At 41.5% G+C, this 21156-nt stretch overlaps 1 protein-coding gene and 1 long non-coding RNA gene across 4 annotated transcripts in view; both read left to right on the forward strand.

Moving 5' to 3' along the window:
* Window positions 1-587: 587 nt before the first annotated feature.
* fastk (Fas-activated serine/threonine kinase) overlaps window positions 588-21156 on the forward strand; it is a 59884-nt gene continuing 39315 nt past the window's right edge. The window contains exons 1-6 of one of the 2 annotated variants that reach the window (XM_007241630.4): window positions 588-1322; window positions 2940-3780; window positions 4996-5469; window positions 11256-11404; window positions 13109-13325; window positions 13528-13687. In XM_007241630.4, coding sequence (XP_007241692.2) covers window positions 2982-3780; window positions 4996-5469; window positions 11256-11404; window positions 13109-13325; window positions 13528-13687 — 1799 coding nt within the window. In that variant the 5' untranslated portion in view covers window positions 588-1322; window positions 2940-2981. The other variant, XM_007241632.4, reaches the window with a different exon arrangement.
* Window positions 5480-8877, forward strand: LOC125803756 (uncharacterized). Of its 2 annotated transcripts, XR_007440131.1 has the most exons (3): window positions 5480-7520; window positions 7674-8299; window positions 8351-8877. It is a non-coding gene; the product is annotated as an uncharacterized LOC125803756 (long non-coding RNA). The 2 variants fall into 2 exon arrangements; XR_007440130.1 differs by having other exon boundaries at window positions 7674-8877.

The raw sequence follows: 21156 nt of genomic DNA on the forward strand, positions 1-21156 counted from the left end.
CCAACACTGGGAGGAACATACCTCCAAACAGGCGGAGCCTACCTCCAAGTAGGATGGTTCTTGGTGTTACGCGGTATGGTGTTTTTCACAACGTTTTGTGCTTGTAAATAACCCCAAAGATTAATTAATTAATCTATTTCGTTTATTAAATGTTTATTTATTCTAAGAGTCTAAAAGCATGTTGTGCACATTGCAACCACATTTTATTTATTTAAAACGTTTAAACATTTGCCATGCTGTGAATATTTCAAATTATAAAATAGTAAAGATCTAAATAATAAATGCAGTTGTTTATTCATAGCCAATAATATTATAAATACATACACACTACACGTATTTTATTATATTGACATTTAATAAATATAAATAATCATTAATTGTTGACTAATATATTTATTGACATGCATGAGCTTTTTAATCACGGAATACTTTTTTGTGGCATTCGGCAGAGAAATGGAGCTGTGTTGAGTGAGGTCTCCCTGCCTTACGATGTAGACTTTGGAGGTGCTCCAGTCTGCAGCAATACATACTTGGGTGTGCAGTGAGGGAGCGAGCCTGCGTCTTTACGTCAGTGGGAGACCACGTGTTTCCTTTTCTCCACTGTTGACTTCCGGGAACATGGCGGAGACCGGAACGGCGGACGAGCCCTCCCCGAGCGCGAGGAGACAGTGACGGCAGGCCGGGTTACCGCTCCACACCCTTGCCCTGGTCCGGCTCGGGCAGCAGCGGCCAGTTCACTTACACACTGTGGTCAGACCGCATCTGTCCCCCGGGCAGCAGTATACACCCGAGCCCCTGAGCGGCTGTGAGGATAGCAGCAGCAGCAGCAGCATAGCTGCGGGGAGGCCATGTTATTTGATTGTATGCGGACAGCAGCAGCAGCCCTGATCCGCTCTCTGTTCATTCTGCCTCCAGTCTATAAGCTTTAACCCCAGATTCCAGTGTTTGACGATGCTTCGGGCAGATCCTGATCAGTGTGTCTGAACCAAGGGGCGGTGTGTCAGCCCGCCGTGCAGCGAGCTAACCGAACCAGCTAATGACCCTAAGCGAGTGCTTAGCTCCTGGTGGTGGGCCTTCTGTCCGGAACCCCCTGTCGCTGCGTGTGAGATGACAGCGCTATCAGAGCCGTCGTGCTCTAAATGTCTGTAACGTGCTGCTGTTAATCTGCAGCTCAGTGTCACTCAGTTTGTTGGTAAAACCAGCAGTGCTCCAATGCGCACTGGAGCTACGGAGTTGCCCGCGTTTCTCCAATGTCTCCAGTGTTCCTTTCCGCTTATTTTAAACTCCCTCGGTGTTTGAAGTCGCTTCTTTAAGACAAACATGTGAGTTAAGTGTGCAGTGTGTAGCTGCTGTTATTAATGTATGGGAACACGCCGTCATTTTCACACGGAGCTTCAGCCTGCTCTATTAACACTTTTATTAGTTGTAATATCAGATGTACAGATATACATATTTATTCTAGACAGCCACATTACCATATCTTTATCGATGTAGTTGTAGATAAGTGAGGGTGCTATTTCACATAAATCAGTGGTAACCTAAGACCAGTTATTTTTATTGTAAGTAAGGAGATGATGTCCTGGTAATATGAGTTATGTCAGAATGGATTTATAGCTCTGCAGATCTGATATGACTGGTGAACATTTCATCGCTGTTAATGGAAAAGAGTGTGGAATTACAAAGAACAGCAATTTAAATATCAGTAAAAGGTGTGGAAATGGTTCATACATCCCAATGTTCTTACAAATATTAATTGTTGTTATTTTCGTTGTTAACTTGTGCTGTACCTTCTGTATTGTTTGTGTGTAGTGTTTGTGTGTAGATGAAAAGTTGGTGAAAGAAGAGCCTGGGATGATCTTACTTTATTTAGATTTGTATGACCTTTTTTTAACAGCTACTGCAGCAAACCACACAACTGAAGGTTACACAGTTCTATGATTAATTATTTAAGCGCAATCAGCAGACATCATTCAACATTTATGCTTATCAGTGCCCAATATATGTGTTAAATATTTGACACACAAATTTAATGTTAGGAAACCCCTCTCTTCATGTTGGACAAAAGCTTAGCATGTGTTGGGTTACTGTTCCAGCTATTTTTGGATGCCTTGCCTTGAAATTACTCACTGTAAATTTCAGTCATCTTCTTCTTCTGAATGACTAGTGAGGTGTGGATGTAAAATGTAATGTACATGTTGGGAGGACGAGTGCCTAGTGCACGTTAGTGGTTTTTTTTTTTTTTTTTTTTTTGCTCAGTGATTGGCTGTGTGTGTGAAATAGATGTAGCCCAAGTGGCCCCAGGAAAATCTAATTATAAATGTTTTAAAATTGTTCACCCACATATGTGTTCACCTTTAGAGATGAGAGCAAGATAAGAATGAAATGTACAATATAATTATGCAAGTTAGTATATCAAGTCTTAACTAGTAACGTGATGCGTTTTTGTAAAAAACCAAAACAATGTTACATTTGGCTGAAGGCAGACTTATTATTTCTTTTTCTCTCTCAGGCTTTCAATAAATGTTTTACTTTTCACCAATGAATATTGCTATTGCTGTTGAAAGAAACACAGCAGTCCTGGTTTATAAAAAATAGTAAATTAGTCATTTTTCTGTATTATCCTGTCATTTCATTTATTTTAGCAAATTCCAAAAAAATTGACCCGTTGAGAATTACCTGCTTTTTAAAAAAAAAATGTAATTATTATTATTAATTTTTTTAATAAACCCAGCTCACTCAGACATGGCTTTGCACTAGGGGACTGGCAGGATAAAGTTTGAGTAATGTCTGGTACAATTGATTTGTTAATTTGTGTCGACACATACATCTCCTTATATCCGGAATCTCTGGAACATTTATGGGTTTCTGTACATGTGAGAAAAAGGCTTTGGTCTTTTGTGCAGTGTACTAACTATGCAGGGATGTTTTTTTGTCTTTAGGTGTATAGATTTGAACTGCCCTCCTGGATCAGCACATATACCATGCTGGGGCTGCACTCCCGCCTTGTCCTCTTAAATTGTGGGAGATTTGCCTTGCCTCCCCAGCCTTCCTGCCTCCTGGCCTGTGGTGCTCTTGCCAGTATGTACGCCACACGTCTGTACGGTGGTGGAGGGGGCAAGCCAGCACGACGTGTCGGGTTGACGGGGGGAGGGCAACCAATGCTGGAGAATCACCACCATACTCTCCCTCCTCATCATCACCCCCATGTCCCCCCACCACAAAGCTACCCACCTCTCTACCAGGGTCGTCTTGATGCCCACCGTCCCCACTACCAGGCCCACCAACATTATCATGCACATCCTCAGCCCCCTCACCTGCCTCCTCCTCACTACCAGCCCCATGCCCACCTTCACCACAGTAAGAAGAAAACCTGGAATTTCATCCATGAGAAAATGAGTTATGACACATTTTTCACCATGAAGCGGCTAATCGATCGCTCACGCAGTGTGGACGAGGTTCTTCGCTGGGTCACTCAAAACCCTGGCAAAATCTCACACAATCACTATCCTGTCGCCCTTCAGAAGATTGGCCAGCTCCTGGTGCTTCAGCAAACTGCAGGGGTTGGTGCCAGTGAAGGGGAAAATGGGGGATCTGTTAATAGTGGGGCGTCCGGAGAAGGACCCCTACCCTCACCCCCTGCCGGAAGTTTGGGTGATGGTGCTACTCGACAGATTTTGGATCACCTGGACTTCCAAACGCTGTGTGATGCAATTGTCAGTGACTGCTCCAAGTTCGACAACTTCAGCATTGTCAACTGCCTTTATGCTGTGGCTTCTCTCGGTAAGCCTGTGAATCTATGGCTGAGTTTTCTTTATGGCTGTTTCTGCGGTTGCTATTGGCAGTGACCAGTCTATTGAGTATATCCAATGTTGTTATTAACATATAAAATATAATATGTAGCCACAATTATACCCCCCCCCCCAAAAAAAAAATGGGACAGTATTTAAAGTGTAGATGAAACATAAAGCAACCTTTCTTACAGTGTTGTTTATGTGATGTGCATGTTAGAAGCATGGGTAAGTGCCAAATGTTGCAAATACTCATTTAAGTTGGTTTTCCTTAACTTCTAGCAAACCACAATTAGAGGTCAGTCCAACTCAAAATACTGTGTTTTTTTGTAACCTGCAATCAATGTTAAGTGTTAGCGTTGTTGTCTGTCCCAATTCTTGTGCCAATCCCTAGGTCATAAGTTCCTTTAGAGTAGCAGGGGTAAGTTATAGGAGAGAAGTTCTGGAAAATATGCAGAGCAGGGGGTTACAGGACCAGGATTAAGAAACACTGAAATAGAAATTAAAGTGAAAAGTATATGTACTTTATACTGTGTGTTAAACTAAAACTTTGCACAAAGTTTCTTAATAAAAGAAGAATATGTATGTACAATATATGTATTGTTGGGGTATAAAATGGCTTATATCAGACATTTTTGGTCATATTGAACAGCCCTAAGTGACAATGTTATTTGAACTGATTTAACATAAAACAAATCATACCTCAATGTTAGGTAATGTCCAGGAAAAAGCGTGATTGAAAGAAAGCAAAAAAATATATTTGAAAATGTGAAGATTTTTTTCCAAAAGGCCTAAACCCTGACCTTTGATGATAATACTTTCAGAAGGCATCCATAGGTGTTTCCAATGTTTGCTAACTTTAACTTAAGTTGGATCTCAGAATGTCAGTAATGAAAGGGCCTATTAAGCATTATATAGCTAAAAATATTTGTCCAGGACAGGCATTCAGGTACTTATGATACAATACTGATTGTAATAATTGGCGCTACCAGCGTGGCTTTTATTTATCACCAATTTCATGTTAGCTGGCTCAGCATTTTTGGTAGAAGTCCGAATGGATTAGAGCTGTCTCATACTGGGCTAGCAATATAATTGCATGCTTTCTGTATTTGTAGAGGCTGTATGATATGGGGAATTGGGAAGGTATTTGTACAGAATAAACAGATTTTACTTTATTTACTTTAGATTAATTGTATTGTTCTTTCAGGCTTACCCAGTGACTCTCAGATAGTGCAGGTGCTGGAGGAGGAGTCACAGGGCCGTCTGTCACAGTTCAACCAGAAAGACATCTCTATGGTGTTTAGCAGCAGCATGAAGCTGCACCTGTCCAGCCAGCACCCACTCATCGAGTCCTGTCTGGCAGGCCTGGAGAAGAACATTGAGCGTGAGCGACACCCACAGACGCTCTTTCTCCTCCTCTCTTACTATCGCACCAAGTGGCGAGCACTGCAGGCAGGGGAAGGCGCCACTGCTGAGCAGCTCGTGGTCAATCGCAAGATCCTCCGGCTGGTGAAGCACACACTAGCCAGTGTCAGTTGTGTCAGGGACCATGAGATGGCCCTGCTGGATGAGATGCTGGCAGCATGCGCCAGCGAGGCCAGCAACAAGAGCCTGGAGCTCATTTTCAGCTCCCATCTCTTCTACCAGAACAGGCAGGAGAAGTTCATCGGCAGCCTTGCTGGTAAGTAATTGCCAGTGCTTACTACTGGTCTAGATTGTATATAAATTAAACAAAAATAAATTGAGTTCAATAAAGGTAAGTATGGATTTTAAGTTATTGTGAATATCAGCTAAAGTATTCTTAGTCAGATATAGAGACACTATTATATTTAAAATGAATGCAGTCGGAAGTATTTACTGCTGTGGTCCCTGATCATAAAGTAGGTAACTATGTTAGCCCAACATTCCATGAGCACATTTAATGTTATTCATGGCTATTAAGAGCATATGTAGTCCCCTGTAAAATCTTTTTTTTTTCTTTTCAGTTTTTTATGGCCACATTTAAAAATATATATACAATTGATTACATGCTCTGAAAGTAATTAATCTAAATTAACCACATTCACCATCAAATATGTTAAACTGTGTTTAATGATTATTTTAGTAGTCTACTAATCTGAGGAATATTTGTTTGATTAGTTGATGTGTCAAGATTATTTTTAGTCATGCCTTTCTTTTACACCACCTACTCGCGAGGAGAGCTAAACGTTTATGCTCCAAGACCAATCTTTAAGTATCTTAAATATATTAAACTAAAATTACAAAGTATATTAAAGGAAACATTCGCCAAGGCTGGATGTTATTTAGGTGATTTTAGGATACGTGTATATAAGGCCCTTCTTCTTCTTCCAAGGAGCTACCTCCCTAAAATTATTGTTTGTCTAAGAAAAGTTGCGCCCCTCTCTCTCTCTCTCTCTCTCTCTCTCTCTCTCTTTCTCTTTGATAACAGATGGATGACACTTTGCTGGTTAGATTAGTAGGTTCTGGGGTTTGATAACAGATGGATGGCGCTGTGCTGGTTAGATTAATAGGTTGTGGGGTTTGATAACAGATGGATGGAACTGTGCTGGTTAGATTAGTAGTTTCTGGGGTTTGATAACAGATGGATGGAACTGTGCTGGTTAGATTAGTAGTTTCTGGGGTTTGATAACAGATGGATGGCGCTGTGCTGGTTAGATTAGTAGGTTATGGGGTTTGATAACAGATGGATGGAACTGTGCTGGTTAGATTAGTAGTTTCTGGGGGTTGATAACAGGTGGATGGAACTGTGCTGGTTAGATAAGTAGGTTATGGGGTTTGATAACAGATGGATGGCGCTGTGCTGGTTAGATTAGTAGTTTCTGGGGTTTGATAACAGATGGAATGAACTGTGCTGGTTAGATTAGTAGTTTCTGTGGTTTGATAACAGATGGATGGCGCTGTGCTGTTAGATTAGTAGGTTATGGGGTTTGATAACAGATGGATGGCACTGTACTGGTTAGATTAGCTGGTTATGGGGTTTGATAACAGATGGTTGGCACTGTGCTGGTTAGATTAGTAGTTTCTGGGGTTTGATAACAGATGGATGGAACTGTGCTGGTTAGATTAGTAGTTTCTGGGGTTTGATAACAGATGGATGGAACTGTGGTGGTTAGATTAGTAGGTTCTGGGGTTTGTTAACAGATGCATGGCACTGTGCTGGTTAGATTAGTAGGTTATGGGGGTTGATAACAGATTGCTGGTTAGATTAGTAGGTTATGGGGTTTGATAACAGATGCATGGCAATGTGCTGGTTAGATTAGTAGGTTCTGAGGTTTGATAACAGATGGATGGCGCTGTGCTGGTTAGATTAGTAGTTTCTGGGGTTTGATAACAGATGGATGGAACTGTGGTGGTTAGATTAGTAGGTTCTGGGGTTTGTTAACAGATGCATGGCACTGTGCTGGTTAGATTAGCAGGTTATGGGGTTTGATAACAGATTGCTGGTTAGATTAGTAGGTTATGGGGTTTGATAACAGATGCATGGCAATGTGCTGGTTAGATTAGTAGGTTATGGGGTTTGATAACAGATGGATGGCACTGTACTGGTTAGATTAGCTGGTTATGGGGTTTGATAACAGATGGATGGTACTGTGCTGGTTAGATTAGTAGTTTCTGGGGGTTGATAACAGATGGATGGAACTGTGCTGGTTAGATAAGTAGGTTATGGGGTTTGATAACAGATGGATGGCGCTGTGCTGGTTAGATTAGTAGGTTTTGGGGTTTGATAACAGATGGATGGAACTGTGCTGGTTAGATTAGTAGTTTCTGGGGTTTGATAACAGATGGATGGAACTGTGCTGGTTAGATTAGTAGGTTCTGTGGTTTGATAACAGATGCATGGCACTGTGCTGGTTAGATTAGTAGGTTCTGGGGTTTGATAACAGATGGATGGAACTGTGCTGGTTAGATTAGTAGGTTCTGGGGTTTGATAACAGATGCATGGCACTGTGTTGGTTAGATTAGTAGGTTCTGTGGTTTGATAACAGATGCATGGAACTGTGCTGGTTAGATTAGTAGGTTCTGGGGTTTGATAACAGATGGATGGCGCTGTGCTGGTTAGATAAGTAGGTTCTGATAAACTGGTTCTGGGGTTTGCTAACAGATGGATGGCGCTGTGCTGGTTAGATTAGCTGGTTCTGGGGTTTGATAACAGATGGAATGAACTGTGCTGGTAAGATTAGCTGGTTATGGGGTTTGATAACAGATGGATGGAACTGTGCTGGTTAGACTAGCTGGTTATGGGGTTTGATAACAGATGGATGGAACTGTGCTGGTAAGATTAGTAGGTTATGGGGTTTGATAACAGATGCATGGCACTGTGCTGGTTAGATTAGCTGGTTCTGGGGTTTGATAACAGATGGAATGAACTGTGCTGGTTAGATTAGCTGGTTATGGGGTTTGCTAACAGATGGATGGTGCTGTGCTGGTTAGATTAGTAGGTTATGGGGTTTGATAACAGATGGATGGAACTGTGCTGGTTAGACTAGCTGGTTATGGGGTTTGATAACAGATGGATGGTGCTGTGCTGGTTAGATTAGTAGGTTATGGGGTTTGATAACAGATGGATGGCACTGTGCTGGTTAGACTACTAGGGTTTGGAGTTAAATATATGATATAAATGATAAATGGACTATGACTTAAGTTTACTTTAGTCTTTAGTCATTTACCCCAGTACACTGGAATCCAGCTAGCGGCTCAATGCTAGCTAACAGCAGGCCCGGAGTGGCTAATCAGGAGATTCAGGAGGATTCCCGATAGGCCAGTTCATGTCAATCTCGAGTTTGGGCCGGTTGGACGGAAAATATTTTTTGACACTTATCTGTCACTTCTAATCTAATCTAATCTTATCCTTGCTTTCATTTCTGTTTAACTGCGTATGCATTCTCTATTCATCTGACAGCACAGCCCCTACTTTGCAGTAGGTTAGATAGGTTCAACCATCTGAGGGAATTCTCCTCTCCCAAATGTTTGAGTTGGTTTTCTGGAGCAATTAAATTAAATACAGCAACAGAATAGCACGAAACGTCAGTCGGCTGTGATGGAGGGTAAAAAGAGGCCAGGTGGAGCCGAAAAGGCCAGCAAAAAAAAAAAAGAAAGAAGATGTAAGAAGAAGCTGCCAAATGTGCAAAATTAACAAACTTGTTTTCCAGAGGACAGACTCCAGCTGCAGCCGGTAAACAGAGATATGGAAATAATCTTGAATTGTCAGCTAATGCGCTACATTTGCAATGTCGACTTAGCATAGTTTATTTTGTAGAGCCGATTACACATAATTTAACCTCTTAACACGCCCTTGTTAAGAGTAATGCTTGTTACCTGAGACTCAGAGAGAGGAGAGCTGTTTGCTGAGGAAACAGGGGCCTTTTAAAGAAACAGTGCACAATATCTCTTCTTTAGGAGTAGAATATACAAAAACACCTTCTTTACTGCAAAATAAGTTATAAAATAAGTAGTTTTTATTCTTATTAAGTTTTCAGTCCTTTGGAGAAGGTAAATACCATTCCCAGTTTAAATTTCTATAATATCCATAATAACCAGTGAAAGGGACTTCACTTTATCCATATAAATATTTCATTTTATGGATCTGAAAAAACTAAAATAAAATTTAAAATCTGAAAAACGCCTAAACAGTTTTAACAATATTCTGACCATTACATGTTCAATTAAATATTTTTAAGTGTTTTCAATTAATTTTGTAAGGGCTTCTAAGTAATATTAATTCATAATTTCTTATTTTTTTACCATTTAAATCTTTATCTGATTTATATTTGAGTGAAACATGTTTAAGTGAAGGGTGTTAACTTAACCAACAAATACTTGTACTTATATGCAATAAAAAGGCATTGTAAGAGCTGCAGTTTCATTTATTCAAATTCCTCCTCCATGGAAAAAGTGGGCCAGATTTGAGCATGAAACTCCCGGGCTGAAAAAGGGGCCACTCCGGCCCTCAGCAGTAAGATATGAGGGTGTTTGTTTGGATGCTATTTTTTTCAAGATTAATTAATCTCTGATGCTTAAGATCAAAGTGATGTTACTGTGTTGTTTATATATGGTTGTGCTGTTTGATATGTTGTGTATGATGTCTGTATGTTATTCAGTTATCAATGTTAACCCCATCACCAGGTTACAGTATCGACCATTTTTTGTTTTTGTAATTCTGTACAGTTCTGTGCATATTCCGTGTTTATATCTAAATTCTGCTTTTAGTCCTCAATTTGCGTGTGTGGGGAAATCATATAGCTAAATTTCTAGCAAATATATATCCACTGCCTTTCAAAGAACTGGGGTTTCTTGAGCTGCTTTGTTTGTAAAGTTAAATGTAAAGCATCCAGCAAAACGTCCATAAGCCTGCTCTTACTATTTTGTGATGGAAAAACTTTTTTAATGAAGTTCTGGTGAAACGGATGTCTCGGGTGCTGTGAGGCTGTTGGAGAAGATGCTAGTTTAATATCTAATCTACTAGCACAGGAGTGGGTAATTACTCTGGGTAATGATGTCCTTGTGTTTGTTTTCATTCCTAAAATGGTAAGAGCGTACATATGGATGTTTAGATGCATGTTTTAAATTTACCTCATATCACCTTATATGGATGGTAAGTAATTTTGATATTTCTCTCTGTTGGCACTTCAGCTTTAACTTGGCTGAGCCTGCCTTTTAACATTACGTTTTAATCCCCTTATTCTAGATTGTATAATTTGGTTCAAAGCAATCTACAAACATTACATAGCAAACAGCAAGACCTACCCAGCTATTCTCATTGAGTAATGTAGTTTAAAAAACAGTTAAAAATCTTAGCTAAAAGCTTGAAACCTGCCATTGCTGGCTACTGGCTTTTAGAATTGAAGCTTTTAACCACTTTAGGCGTGGCTTTCTAACTCTGGTTCAGACATGAGTGATATCATAGAAACCAAACCTAACCTGTGCTATTGGCCAGATGTCAACAATCAATCAGTGAGTAATTGTTTACTTAAAAATTACTGTTTGTGAGTAATTGTTAAGTTGTTTGCTGTTTAATTTAATTTTGAACTTAAATGCTGTTGCAAGGTCCTGCACTGTTTTTTATTAATAAAAAATATTATAAACTGTTGTTTCAAAGTGTATATATACATATATATCTACGGTTTGTATATGTCAGCTTGAAGACAATCAGTTTGTAAAGAGACACTAAACGTATTACACTACAAGAAACCCTGCAGTATGACTCAAATTAAACTATTCATTGTTCAGTAAACATTTTCAGCCAAATAATTTTAGTTGCCAATTGTTTTAAGTGCCAAATATTTGGTGCATCCTTGTTGGAAACAATTCTACCAGTTTGCATTGCTGTTGATGCTGGAGATTTTACTTTCCCAGTTGCTGAATAGTTGCGATGTTTAAGAGGCATTTATGTGTGAATTTGGGGAAAAAATAATGCTACCTGTCTTTTTTTTTCTCTTGATTTTCTAGAGGAGCTGCCTAAAAAGGTTGACAGCATCACCCCTTACACCATGGCGCTTATTGCCAAGTATATTGCACGGCATCGCCTCAGAGAAACCTGCCTGCTGGACACTATCGCTGAGTTCCTGGTCAAAAAGGGCGAATACCTTGATAGCAAAGTGAGGCAAAGGACAGATTAACTATTAGAAATTCTTATATAGAAACATGTAGGTGCATCTCATTCAATTAGACTATCTTCAAAAGGTATTTCAGTAATTCAGTTCAAAAATAGTAACTTGTATTTGATATAGATTTATATAGATTTGTTTCAAGTGTTTTTTTTTTTTTTTTTTTTTTTTTGATCATAAAAACGCAGAAGTCAGTATTGCTGAAAATTCAATTATTGTTAAAAAGTACACTCACCGGTCACATTATTAGATTCAGCTGTCCAACTGCTTATTAGGGCAAATGTCGAATCAGCCAATCACATGACCAAGACAATCTGCTGCAGTTCAAACTGAGCATCAGAATGGGGGGAAAATGTGATTTAAGTGACTTTAAACATGGCATGGTTTACAGAGAATTATCAAAAAAAGAAAAAAATATCCAGTGAGCTGCAGTTTTGTGGGTGCAAATGCCTTGTTGATGCAAGAAGTCATTCCTTACAGCACTCTCAATGTTTTTGTCATCAAATGCTGTGGTTTTCTTTGGTCTACCTGTTTGACATCTGTTATTTAGTACACCAGTGACGACTTTCCAAACGATTGTACAGACTTTGGCCAATATTTGTGCAATGGCTCTGATTTGATTTTCCATCTTCTCTCATTCACAATTTATTTTTTTTTTTTAGCCATAGACAGCTGACTGGTTTTCGTGAGGGTTACTTCTCTAGTTATAAATGCACAGTGTGCACAAATTTTTAGTCTGTAGTACAAAATAAATGGATTAACCAAATTTTTTCAATGCTTTTGGAGAGGACTGTATATATCACAGGTATTTAATTAGAATTCAGTATGGTCCAGTTGGAAAAATTTTGTCAGTCCAAGGTCCGGACAGGGCCAATGTTAACTGTTCAGCGTTTGGTGATCTTACAACGCACGTGATTGGTTTGTGCATTTACTGCGCTGCAAAACACACACTGCAGCGACGGGATGCATTTTTCGCACCACGCAGAGAATTCTGGGAGCGGTAGCGGTGGCAAAAATTTGGGATATTTTCAACTTTATGCAAATGAGAAACAAGATTCGCTAGGCGGTAGCCAATCAGTGCCACGCAGACAGGGCTTCAGCCATATGGCTTCAGCACCACGCATGCCACAGGCTGAACTGCAGAGTGAGAAAAATGAAGGAGAGGTTGATTACAGCTTTGTCAGGCTTTTTTGTGCTTTAAGATACCCCTTTGTAAGATAACAGAGACAGAGCACCAGCTGGTCCTGAACTGGATGATTTTAGCAGCGATCACCGGGCGATAAAAACAAAAAGAACAGGGTCTGGTTCATACACAGCACTGAACTACAACTCTGCACATTCTTGCTGGTGGCAGATAAACTGCTTGCTCTTTCAGGCGCAAGTCACTGCTTTATTTAAACAATGTCAAAATTAAATCCTTCTCTGTAGTTTATCGGTCCGCCTATTAGTGACCCCTGGTATATATATTTATATTTATATAACACCGACCACAGGCTGATTGACTACATGCCACTCTGCTTTAATGCAGTAATTTATGTAAAAAGTGCCCGGTATGCAATAGGTTTGACTTTGAATTGAATTACTAAAATAAATTACCCCTTCAATGGTATTCTAATTTATTGAGGTGTGCCTGTATACAAATACACTTATTTCTAACTACCACCCTCTTTGCTGCTTTGCTGATGTTTTGTCCAGGTTATTCAGAAACTTGTGTTCCCCTTCAGTCGTATGAGTTACCGGCCGCCTAACGAAGCTCAGTTTTTCTCCAAGTTGGAAATGGTGCTGGAGCTGAAGGCTTTAAGCTCACCACTGGCCACCGTCAACATCCTCATGTCCCTCTTCCAGCTGGGACACTTTCCAAGCCTGGTCCTCCACCGCGTCTTCTCACCAACTTTTATCAGCAACGTCACCAGTGAGTTCATTTTTTGCAGATGACTTTAAATCATGCGAATTAAAAAAAGTTGCCTAGTGTAATTAGTAGTAATATGTTTTGTTTATTTTGTATGACAATTAATCTGAAACCAGAATCCACTACAGGGATCTCTGTTGACCACTTTATTGCAATGCTTCTATTCACTGGCACTGAATTTTTTTACCCTGTGTTTGGCATGCAGACAGCCCATACGCTCTGATTGTGCGGCGATACCTGTCACTGCTGGATGCTGCAGTGGAGCTGGAGCACAGGGAGTACACGGGCCCCCGCCTGCAGGACTCCCACAAAGTACTCATGTTCGAACATGCTCTCACTGCAGATGAGGTCAACCGAAAATACAGGTTAGTCTGCAGATCCACATGTGCTTCGGAACACAGGTTGCAGATATTACAGATTAAAATATTTATTATCTAAACTGAACTCTCTAGACCTGTCTCTGAAATTTCATCTCTGTAGAGGATCATTGTACTGTAGGTAAACTTGAAGTGGTTTTCTTGAACAGGATACATTAGGAATATCCCAATCCATTTGGTTATTGCCTCCTTCCAGTCAGAATGCCTATGTGCTAAGTATTACCCAATATTTGTTCTGATTCTTAATTACTGCCATGAAATTAATATTGAGAAAAAAATAACTTGTTTACAGTTAAGTGCAATTTTCCAGAATTTCACTCTGGGATCCCCAAATTTCTCTCTGGGATCAATACAGTATCTGTCTGTCTGTCAAATGCTGTAATACAGTACAGGGATGGAGCCAACAAGCGGCAGACTTGGGTTATTTTTGATTTATTTTAGACCAAACAAAACCTGCCAAACTCCCTTTTCAAGCCTCTGAATAAAGCATTTTTTAACTGCACTCACAATTTACCACCATTCCTCCATTACAACATCCAGTGCATGGATGGCGTTGTGCATGAATGCCGTTCATTTTTTTTTTTTTATGAACGCTAAACTCTACGGCATGCTGCATGACACAACGCCATGCCGAAAACACAGCCAAGCCACAGCCAGTTTATGGAGAGCCTGCTCACTTCTTATCTAAGCTGTTCTGTCAGAAAATTACTGCAAAGCACTGGAGGGAGCCTGCCATTGAGTCGAAAATAGATGGGAATGAATAAAGCTAAATGCAAAATACTCCAAAGCTAAAAATAGTAACTGTCTACTTGGCCACAACATTCCTTTAATTTTGATAAGTAGATTTATTTATTTTGATATAGAAAGCAAAGAAAACTGATTTTTCAGTATATTTCAGTTTTCTACAGTCAATGGGTTTTAGTCAGAAAAGGCTCTAGCAATACTGCTACTGTGAGCTGATGCTGGAGTTACTGTCAGAACAGTGAAAAAACACACGATTTTGTGCATATTGTTTCTGCCTGAATTGAAAACAAACTTCCAGGTGTCACCCACGTCTGCATCGAATTTAAAAACACAGGGGGTAGTAACATCGAAAGAGGCTTGTGAAATAAATGTGAGGTATTCATAAGCACAAGAAGATAACTACAGTGTCAATGCAACAACAACAAATGCATTCTTTATTCACCCAAAAGAAGTTAACAGCATTTTGAAATGGAACTGCTGCCTATGATTCTCAATATCAAGTAGACAATATCAATATCAAGTCTATCCTGGAGTAATTTCTGGGAGATCTTCAGCCTTTCAGTAAGGTTGAAAAGATGTAATTTAAGTCAAGTCAAGTCAAGAGGCTTTTATTGTCATTACATCTGAGTACAGGTACACAGTGTGATGAAATTACGTTCCTCCGGAACCATGGTGCAACATAGAACAACAAGCAATAGACAACATAAAGTGCAGAAGTGACGACAGTGCAACATAATTATAAAATTATAACACTAAATAACAATAAATACAATAAATACAAAAGACGAGACAATTTAAAGACAGGACAGTGCAGTACCGATACGGTATAATAAAGTGTATAGTGGGGATAAGGTGCAGAGATGTGTGACATACTGTAACATATATAATCACAGCAGTTACTGAGGTAGAGTTTATAGAGTGCAGCAAATAGTCATGTCAGCCTCTGTGTGCTGACTGGGTGTGTGTGTGGGTGAAGTTTAGTTCTTTGTGAGTGTAAAGGGGGGGGTGTACAGTTTAGTTTTGTGCGAGTGTGTTGGGTGAGTGGTGGGTGGGGTGGGGGTTCAGTTCTGTCTCTGTGCGTTGAGAAGTCTGACTGCCTGGTGGATGAAGCTGTTGCAGAGTCTAGTAGTGGAGGCTCGGATGCTCCTGTATCTTCTGCCGGACGGCATCAGAGCGAAGAGTCCGTGTGAGGGATGGGTGGGGTCGTCCACAATGCTGCTGGCTTTGCGGATGCAGCGTGTGGTGTAGATCTCGGTGATGGAGGGAAGAGAGACTCCGATGATTTTCTCAGCTGTCCGCACTATCCGCTGTAGGGTCTTGCGGTCTGAGGTGTTGCAATTCCCAAACCAGACGGTAATGCAGGTGCTCAGGATGCTTTCTACAGTCCCTCTGTAGAACATGGTGAGGATGGGGGGTGGGAGATGTGCTTTCCTCAGTCTCCGCAGGAAGTAGAGGCGCTGCTGGGCTTTCTTGGTTATGGAGCTGGTGTTGAGGGACCAGGTGAGGTTCTCTGCAATGTGAACACCGAGGAACAATTTCCACAGCAGAGCCGTTGATGTTCAGCGGGTGGTGGACACCTGGAGCTCTCCTGAAGTCAACAACCATCTCCTTGGTTTTATCCACGTTAAGAGATAGGTTGTTGGTTCTGCACCAGTCCGTCAGCCACTGCACCTCCTCTCTGTATGCTGACTCGTCGTTCTTGCTGATGAGGCCAACTACAGTTGTGTCATCAGCAAACTTGATGATGTGGTTTGAGCTGTACTTTGCATAACAGTCATGAGTCAGCAGAGTGAACAGCAGTGGGCTGAGCACACAGCCCTGGGGGGCGCCGGTGCTCAGTATGGTGGTGCTGGAGGTGTTGTTTCCAATCCTGACTGATTGTGGTCTCTCAGTCAGGAAGTCTAAAACCCAGTTGCAGAGGGAGGAGTTCAGGCCCAGCAAGCTCAGTTTTCCGATCAGATGCTGAGGGATGATGGTGTTGAATGCTGAACTGAAGTCGATGAACAGCATTCGAACATAGCAGTCTTTGTTGTCCAGGTGGGTGAGAGCCAGGTGGAGCGCAGTAGAGATGGCATCGTCTGTTGATCTGTTTGGACGATACGCAAACTGCAGAGGGTCCAGTGAGGACGGGAGCTGGTTTTTGATGTGCCTCATGACCAGCTTCTCAAAGCACTTCATGATGATGGGAGTAAGTGCAATGGGACGGTAGTCATTAAGGCAGGACACTTGAGACTTCTTCGGCACAGGGACGATGGTGGTCGTCTTGAAGCCCGTCGGCACGATTGCAGTACTCAGAGAGATGTTGAAAATGTCCGTGAGAACATCCGTGAGTTGTTCTGCACATCCTCTGAGCACTCTGCCAGGTATGCTGTCTGGTCCTGGGGCTTTCCGTGGGTTGACTCTGAGTAGAGTTCTCCGCACATCAGCTGAGGACAGGCACAGTACCTGGTCGTTTGGAGGAGGTGTAGTCTTCCTTGCTGTCGTGTAGTTCTGTGCTTCGAACCTTGCGTAGAAGGAGTTCAGTGCATCTGGAAGGGAGGCATCACTGTTAGCAGGGGAGGGTGACTTGTAGTTGATAATGGTCTGGATGCCCTGCCACATGCGCCGAGTGTCAGTAGTGTCCTGGAAGTGGGCGTGGATTTTCTTTGCGTAGGTGCGCTTTGCCTCTCTGATCCCCCGGGAGAGCTTGGCTCTAGCTGTTCGGAGGCCAGCCCTGTCCCCTGACTTAAAGGCCTTGTCTCGGGATCTCAGTAGCACACGCACCTCTGCAGTCATCCACGGCTTCTGGTTGGGGCGGGATGTGATGGTTTTGGAGACAGTAACATCCTCAATGCACTTGCTGATGTAGCCAGTCACTGAGTCTGTGTACTCCTCCAGGTTGATGGAGTCATCAGAAGTAGCAGCTTCTCTGAACATGTCCCAGTCAGTGTGCTCAAAACAGTCCTGAAGAGCAGAGATTGCTCCTGGAGTCCAGGTTGTAACTTGCTTCTTCTCTGATTTGGCACGTCTGATGAGCTGTCTGTATGCTGGGATGAGCATGACAGTGATATGATCATAGTAGCCGTAGTGGGGGCGGGGCTCTGCTCTGTACGAACCGGGAATGTTAGTATACACACAATCAAGCAGGTTAGCTCCACGGGTTGGAAAATCCACATGTTGGTGAAAGCTGGACAGCAGAGCCTTCAGATTACTGTGATTGAAATCACCAGCAACAATAAACAGTCCGTCGGGGTGTGAGTTCTGGAGTTTGGAGATAACAGTTACAGTTCTTGCAGAGCGTTAGCATTAGCACCGTTAGCATTAGCATTAGCACTGGGTGCTACATACACTGCTATTATGTAGACGTTGCTAAGCTCTCTGGGCAGGTAGAATGGCCTGGCTCTGACTACAGCAAACTCCACCAGCGGCGAGCAGTAGCTGGAGATCAGCGCAGCGTTGTTACACCATGCTGTGTTGATGTAAACACACACCCCACCTCCACGTACTTTGCCCGAGAGGCCGGCGTCGCGGTCCGCGCGGTAGCATAGCATGCCGCTCACCTCAATCGCGGAGTCCGGGATGGAGTCCGTTAACCACGTCTCCGTGAAAACGAACACACAGCAGTCTCTGAACTCGCTCTGGGATGTCCGCTGGAGCCGGAGATAGTCAATCTTGTTCGGCAGGGAGCAAACGTTGGAGAGAAGGAGAGATGGAACCACTGGCCGGCTGGAGTTAGCCATTAGCTTAGCGCGGGCTCCGGCTCTCTTACCGCGCTTTCGGCTCCTCGCGCAACGCTTGCGGAGAGACCTCTTCCGGCTAGCAGGCTCAGGAAACGCAGCGGATCTTAGCAGGCCTAGCGCGCGTAGCTCCGCTCGTAGACCGTCTGTAAGTACAGATTTTTGTTGATTTTGCAGGTCTAGCAGGGTCTGTCGGTCGTAAGTTGTTCCCATAGCGAACTTTTGCATGATTGCGAGTTCAGATCGGATTATTTACACAGAAAAACAAACAAAAGCACCGTGTTTTGCTTCCGGAGTAGCCGCTGCGACTGCTCGCGCCGCCGACGGGAAGTAACATAGAGCTGGGCGATATGGCCCCCAAAAAAAATCTTCGATTTTTATAAAAATAATAAAATCAAATTTTCGATTTAAAACGACTTTTTTCCCCTACTAAAATCACCTGCGTGCGGGAGAGAGGGGCGGGGCTAAGCTCAGGGGAGTGTCGGTGGTGAAAATTAAAACTCATGGTAAAAAAAACACATCGTCCTTAACTGTAAATTCGAATTAATCGATAAAATCGATTAATCGCCCAGCTCAAATTCAGCATTTTTAACATGTTATTTTTTTTTAAATAACTGAACATAAAAAAGGATGAACTGAACTATTTGAACTATTTCATTTTAAATGTGAACTGGCACAATACTGGCAATATCACCGAAAACTGGCATATATAAATAGTCCTGGCATTAAACCCCCCTCCCATACCTAAATAAATTAAATAAAATTTCAGCATAAATTCTTAGAATTCGTTCACTCAGTCTATTCACAAACTAGCTGTTTTCGAGCTGAAATATACAATCTGGACAGGGCTAGGATAATGAAGTTTAGCAGACTTGGCGTTAGTCTGTTTGTTTACGAAAAAATGGCTCTGTGTAGATTTTACACTGCTGAGGTGTTGTACTTTGTTGGTTTGTCTACAACTCCAGTTCCAATGAAGTTGGGATGCTGTGTAAAACAAATGAAAACAGAAAACGATGATTTGATTATTTGGTTTGTCTACAACTCCAGTTCCAATGAAGTTGGGATGCTGTGTAAAACAAATGAAAACAGAAAACGATGATTTGATTATTTTCTTATAATCAATTAAATACACTACAAAGACATAATATTGAATGTGAAAACAAATAAACTTTTAATTAAATAAATATTTATGAATGCTCAAACACCTGTTTGGAACATTCCACAGGTGAACAGGTTTATTGGGAACAGGTGAGTGTCGTGATTGGGTATAAAGAGAGCATTGCTGAAAAGCTTAGTCTTTCACAATTAAGGATCACCTGCAGTCCAGAACTGTCTCAAATTGAAAACGTGTGGGCACTATGAAGTGCTAAATATGACAACGGAGACCCCGCACTGTTGAGCAACTAAAGCTGTACATCAAGCAAGAATGGGAAAGAATTCCACCTACAAAGCTTCAACACTTAGTTTCCTCAGTTCCCAAATGCTTAATGAGTGTTAAAAAGAAAGGTGATGGAACACAGTGGTAAACATGAACCTTTCCCAGCTACTTTGGAACGTGTTGCAGCATCAAATTCAAAATGAGTAAATACTTTCAAAGAATAATAAAGTTTATCCATTTCAGCATTAAACATCTTGTCTTGTAGTCTATTCAATTACTGATAGGTTGAAAAGGATTTGCAAATCATCATATTCTGTTTTTATTTGTCCCAACTTCATTTGAATTAAGGTTGTATTTGCATTATTAGTAGAGAAATTATGTGAAACATCTCTTTTATAGCGTTGTAAATGCAGTTTTGACAGTTTTGACATTTGCCATAATTCCAACAAAGATAAAATGGCTCTCACACTCTGACCAGCACCAGCGCTGAGCTGCCGAACGAGCTGAACTGCTTCTATGCTCAGTTCGAGGCAGATCATGCTACGCGTCCCCCAGCAAGTCAGCTGGTCCATACGGCATTCCCGGGAATCGGCTAGAGTCTATGCAGACATTTATAACACCTCACTCTCTCTTTAGGTTGTGCCAGCTTGCTTCAAACTGGCCACCATTGTTCCAGTTCCAAAGTGTGCCAGCACTACCTGTCTGAATGACTGATAACCTGTTGCCCTAACCTCCATTATAAGCAAATGCTTTGAGAGGCTGGTTAGGGATATCATCTGTTCCTCACTGCCTGCCATCCTGGACCCACTACAGTTTGCATACAGGCGGAACAGATCCACTGAAGATGCCTGGCCCTGCCCTCTCTCACCTGGTCAAGAAGGACACGTATGTGGACTACAGTTCAGCATTCAACACCATCGTTCCCTAGAGGCTCAGCGTCAAGCTCTGGGTCTGAACAAAACATTGTGCAGCTTTACTTTACACCGTACCTACCGGACTGTCCCATACTCATCCCACATACAGCATTCTGCACCCTGTACATCACACAACTCATTTTTTACCTGCACATTACTCAAAGTTTTTCTGTCTCCTATTGGACTATTTCCTCACTTCCACACACACACACACACACACTCTAGATACCTGCACATCTATATAGCATCTACGGCTGCATAATGATTATTTTGGTAGTTGACTAATCGGATGATTATTTTCTCGATTGGTCAATTAGTCAACGATTATTTCTGCCATGTCCTCTCTCTCTAAAAACGATAGAAACAGCTAAACATGAGATTTAAAAGGTATTTAAATGTCTGAATGTTTGATATGTAGTGACTAAATATGTAATCTGTTGAGTTTTGGAGATAGATTACGTTGAGGGTAAACTGTGTGAGTGAGACATTTACTAATCTTCAATTGCGGTTCTGTCTCCAAAACTTTGTGTAATGTGGTACTATTACAAATTAACAATTAGTCGACAATTATATATGTAGTTGACAAATTTAAATAATCGACATTGTCGATTATATCGACTAATCGTTGCAGCCCTAATAGCATTGTATATTATATATTCAGTCTTATGGAAACGTATTTCCATACAATACCATTTGTCAGTATAT

Source organism: Astyanax mexicanus, chromosome 8 (assembly GCF_023375975.1).
Source record: "Astyanax mexicanus isolate ESR-SI-001 chromosome 8, AstMex3_surface, whole genome shotgun sequence".
NCBI classification, from domain to species: Eukaryota; Metazoa; Chordata; class Actinopteri; order Characiformes; family Acestrorhamphidae; genus Astyanax; species Astyanax mexicanus.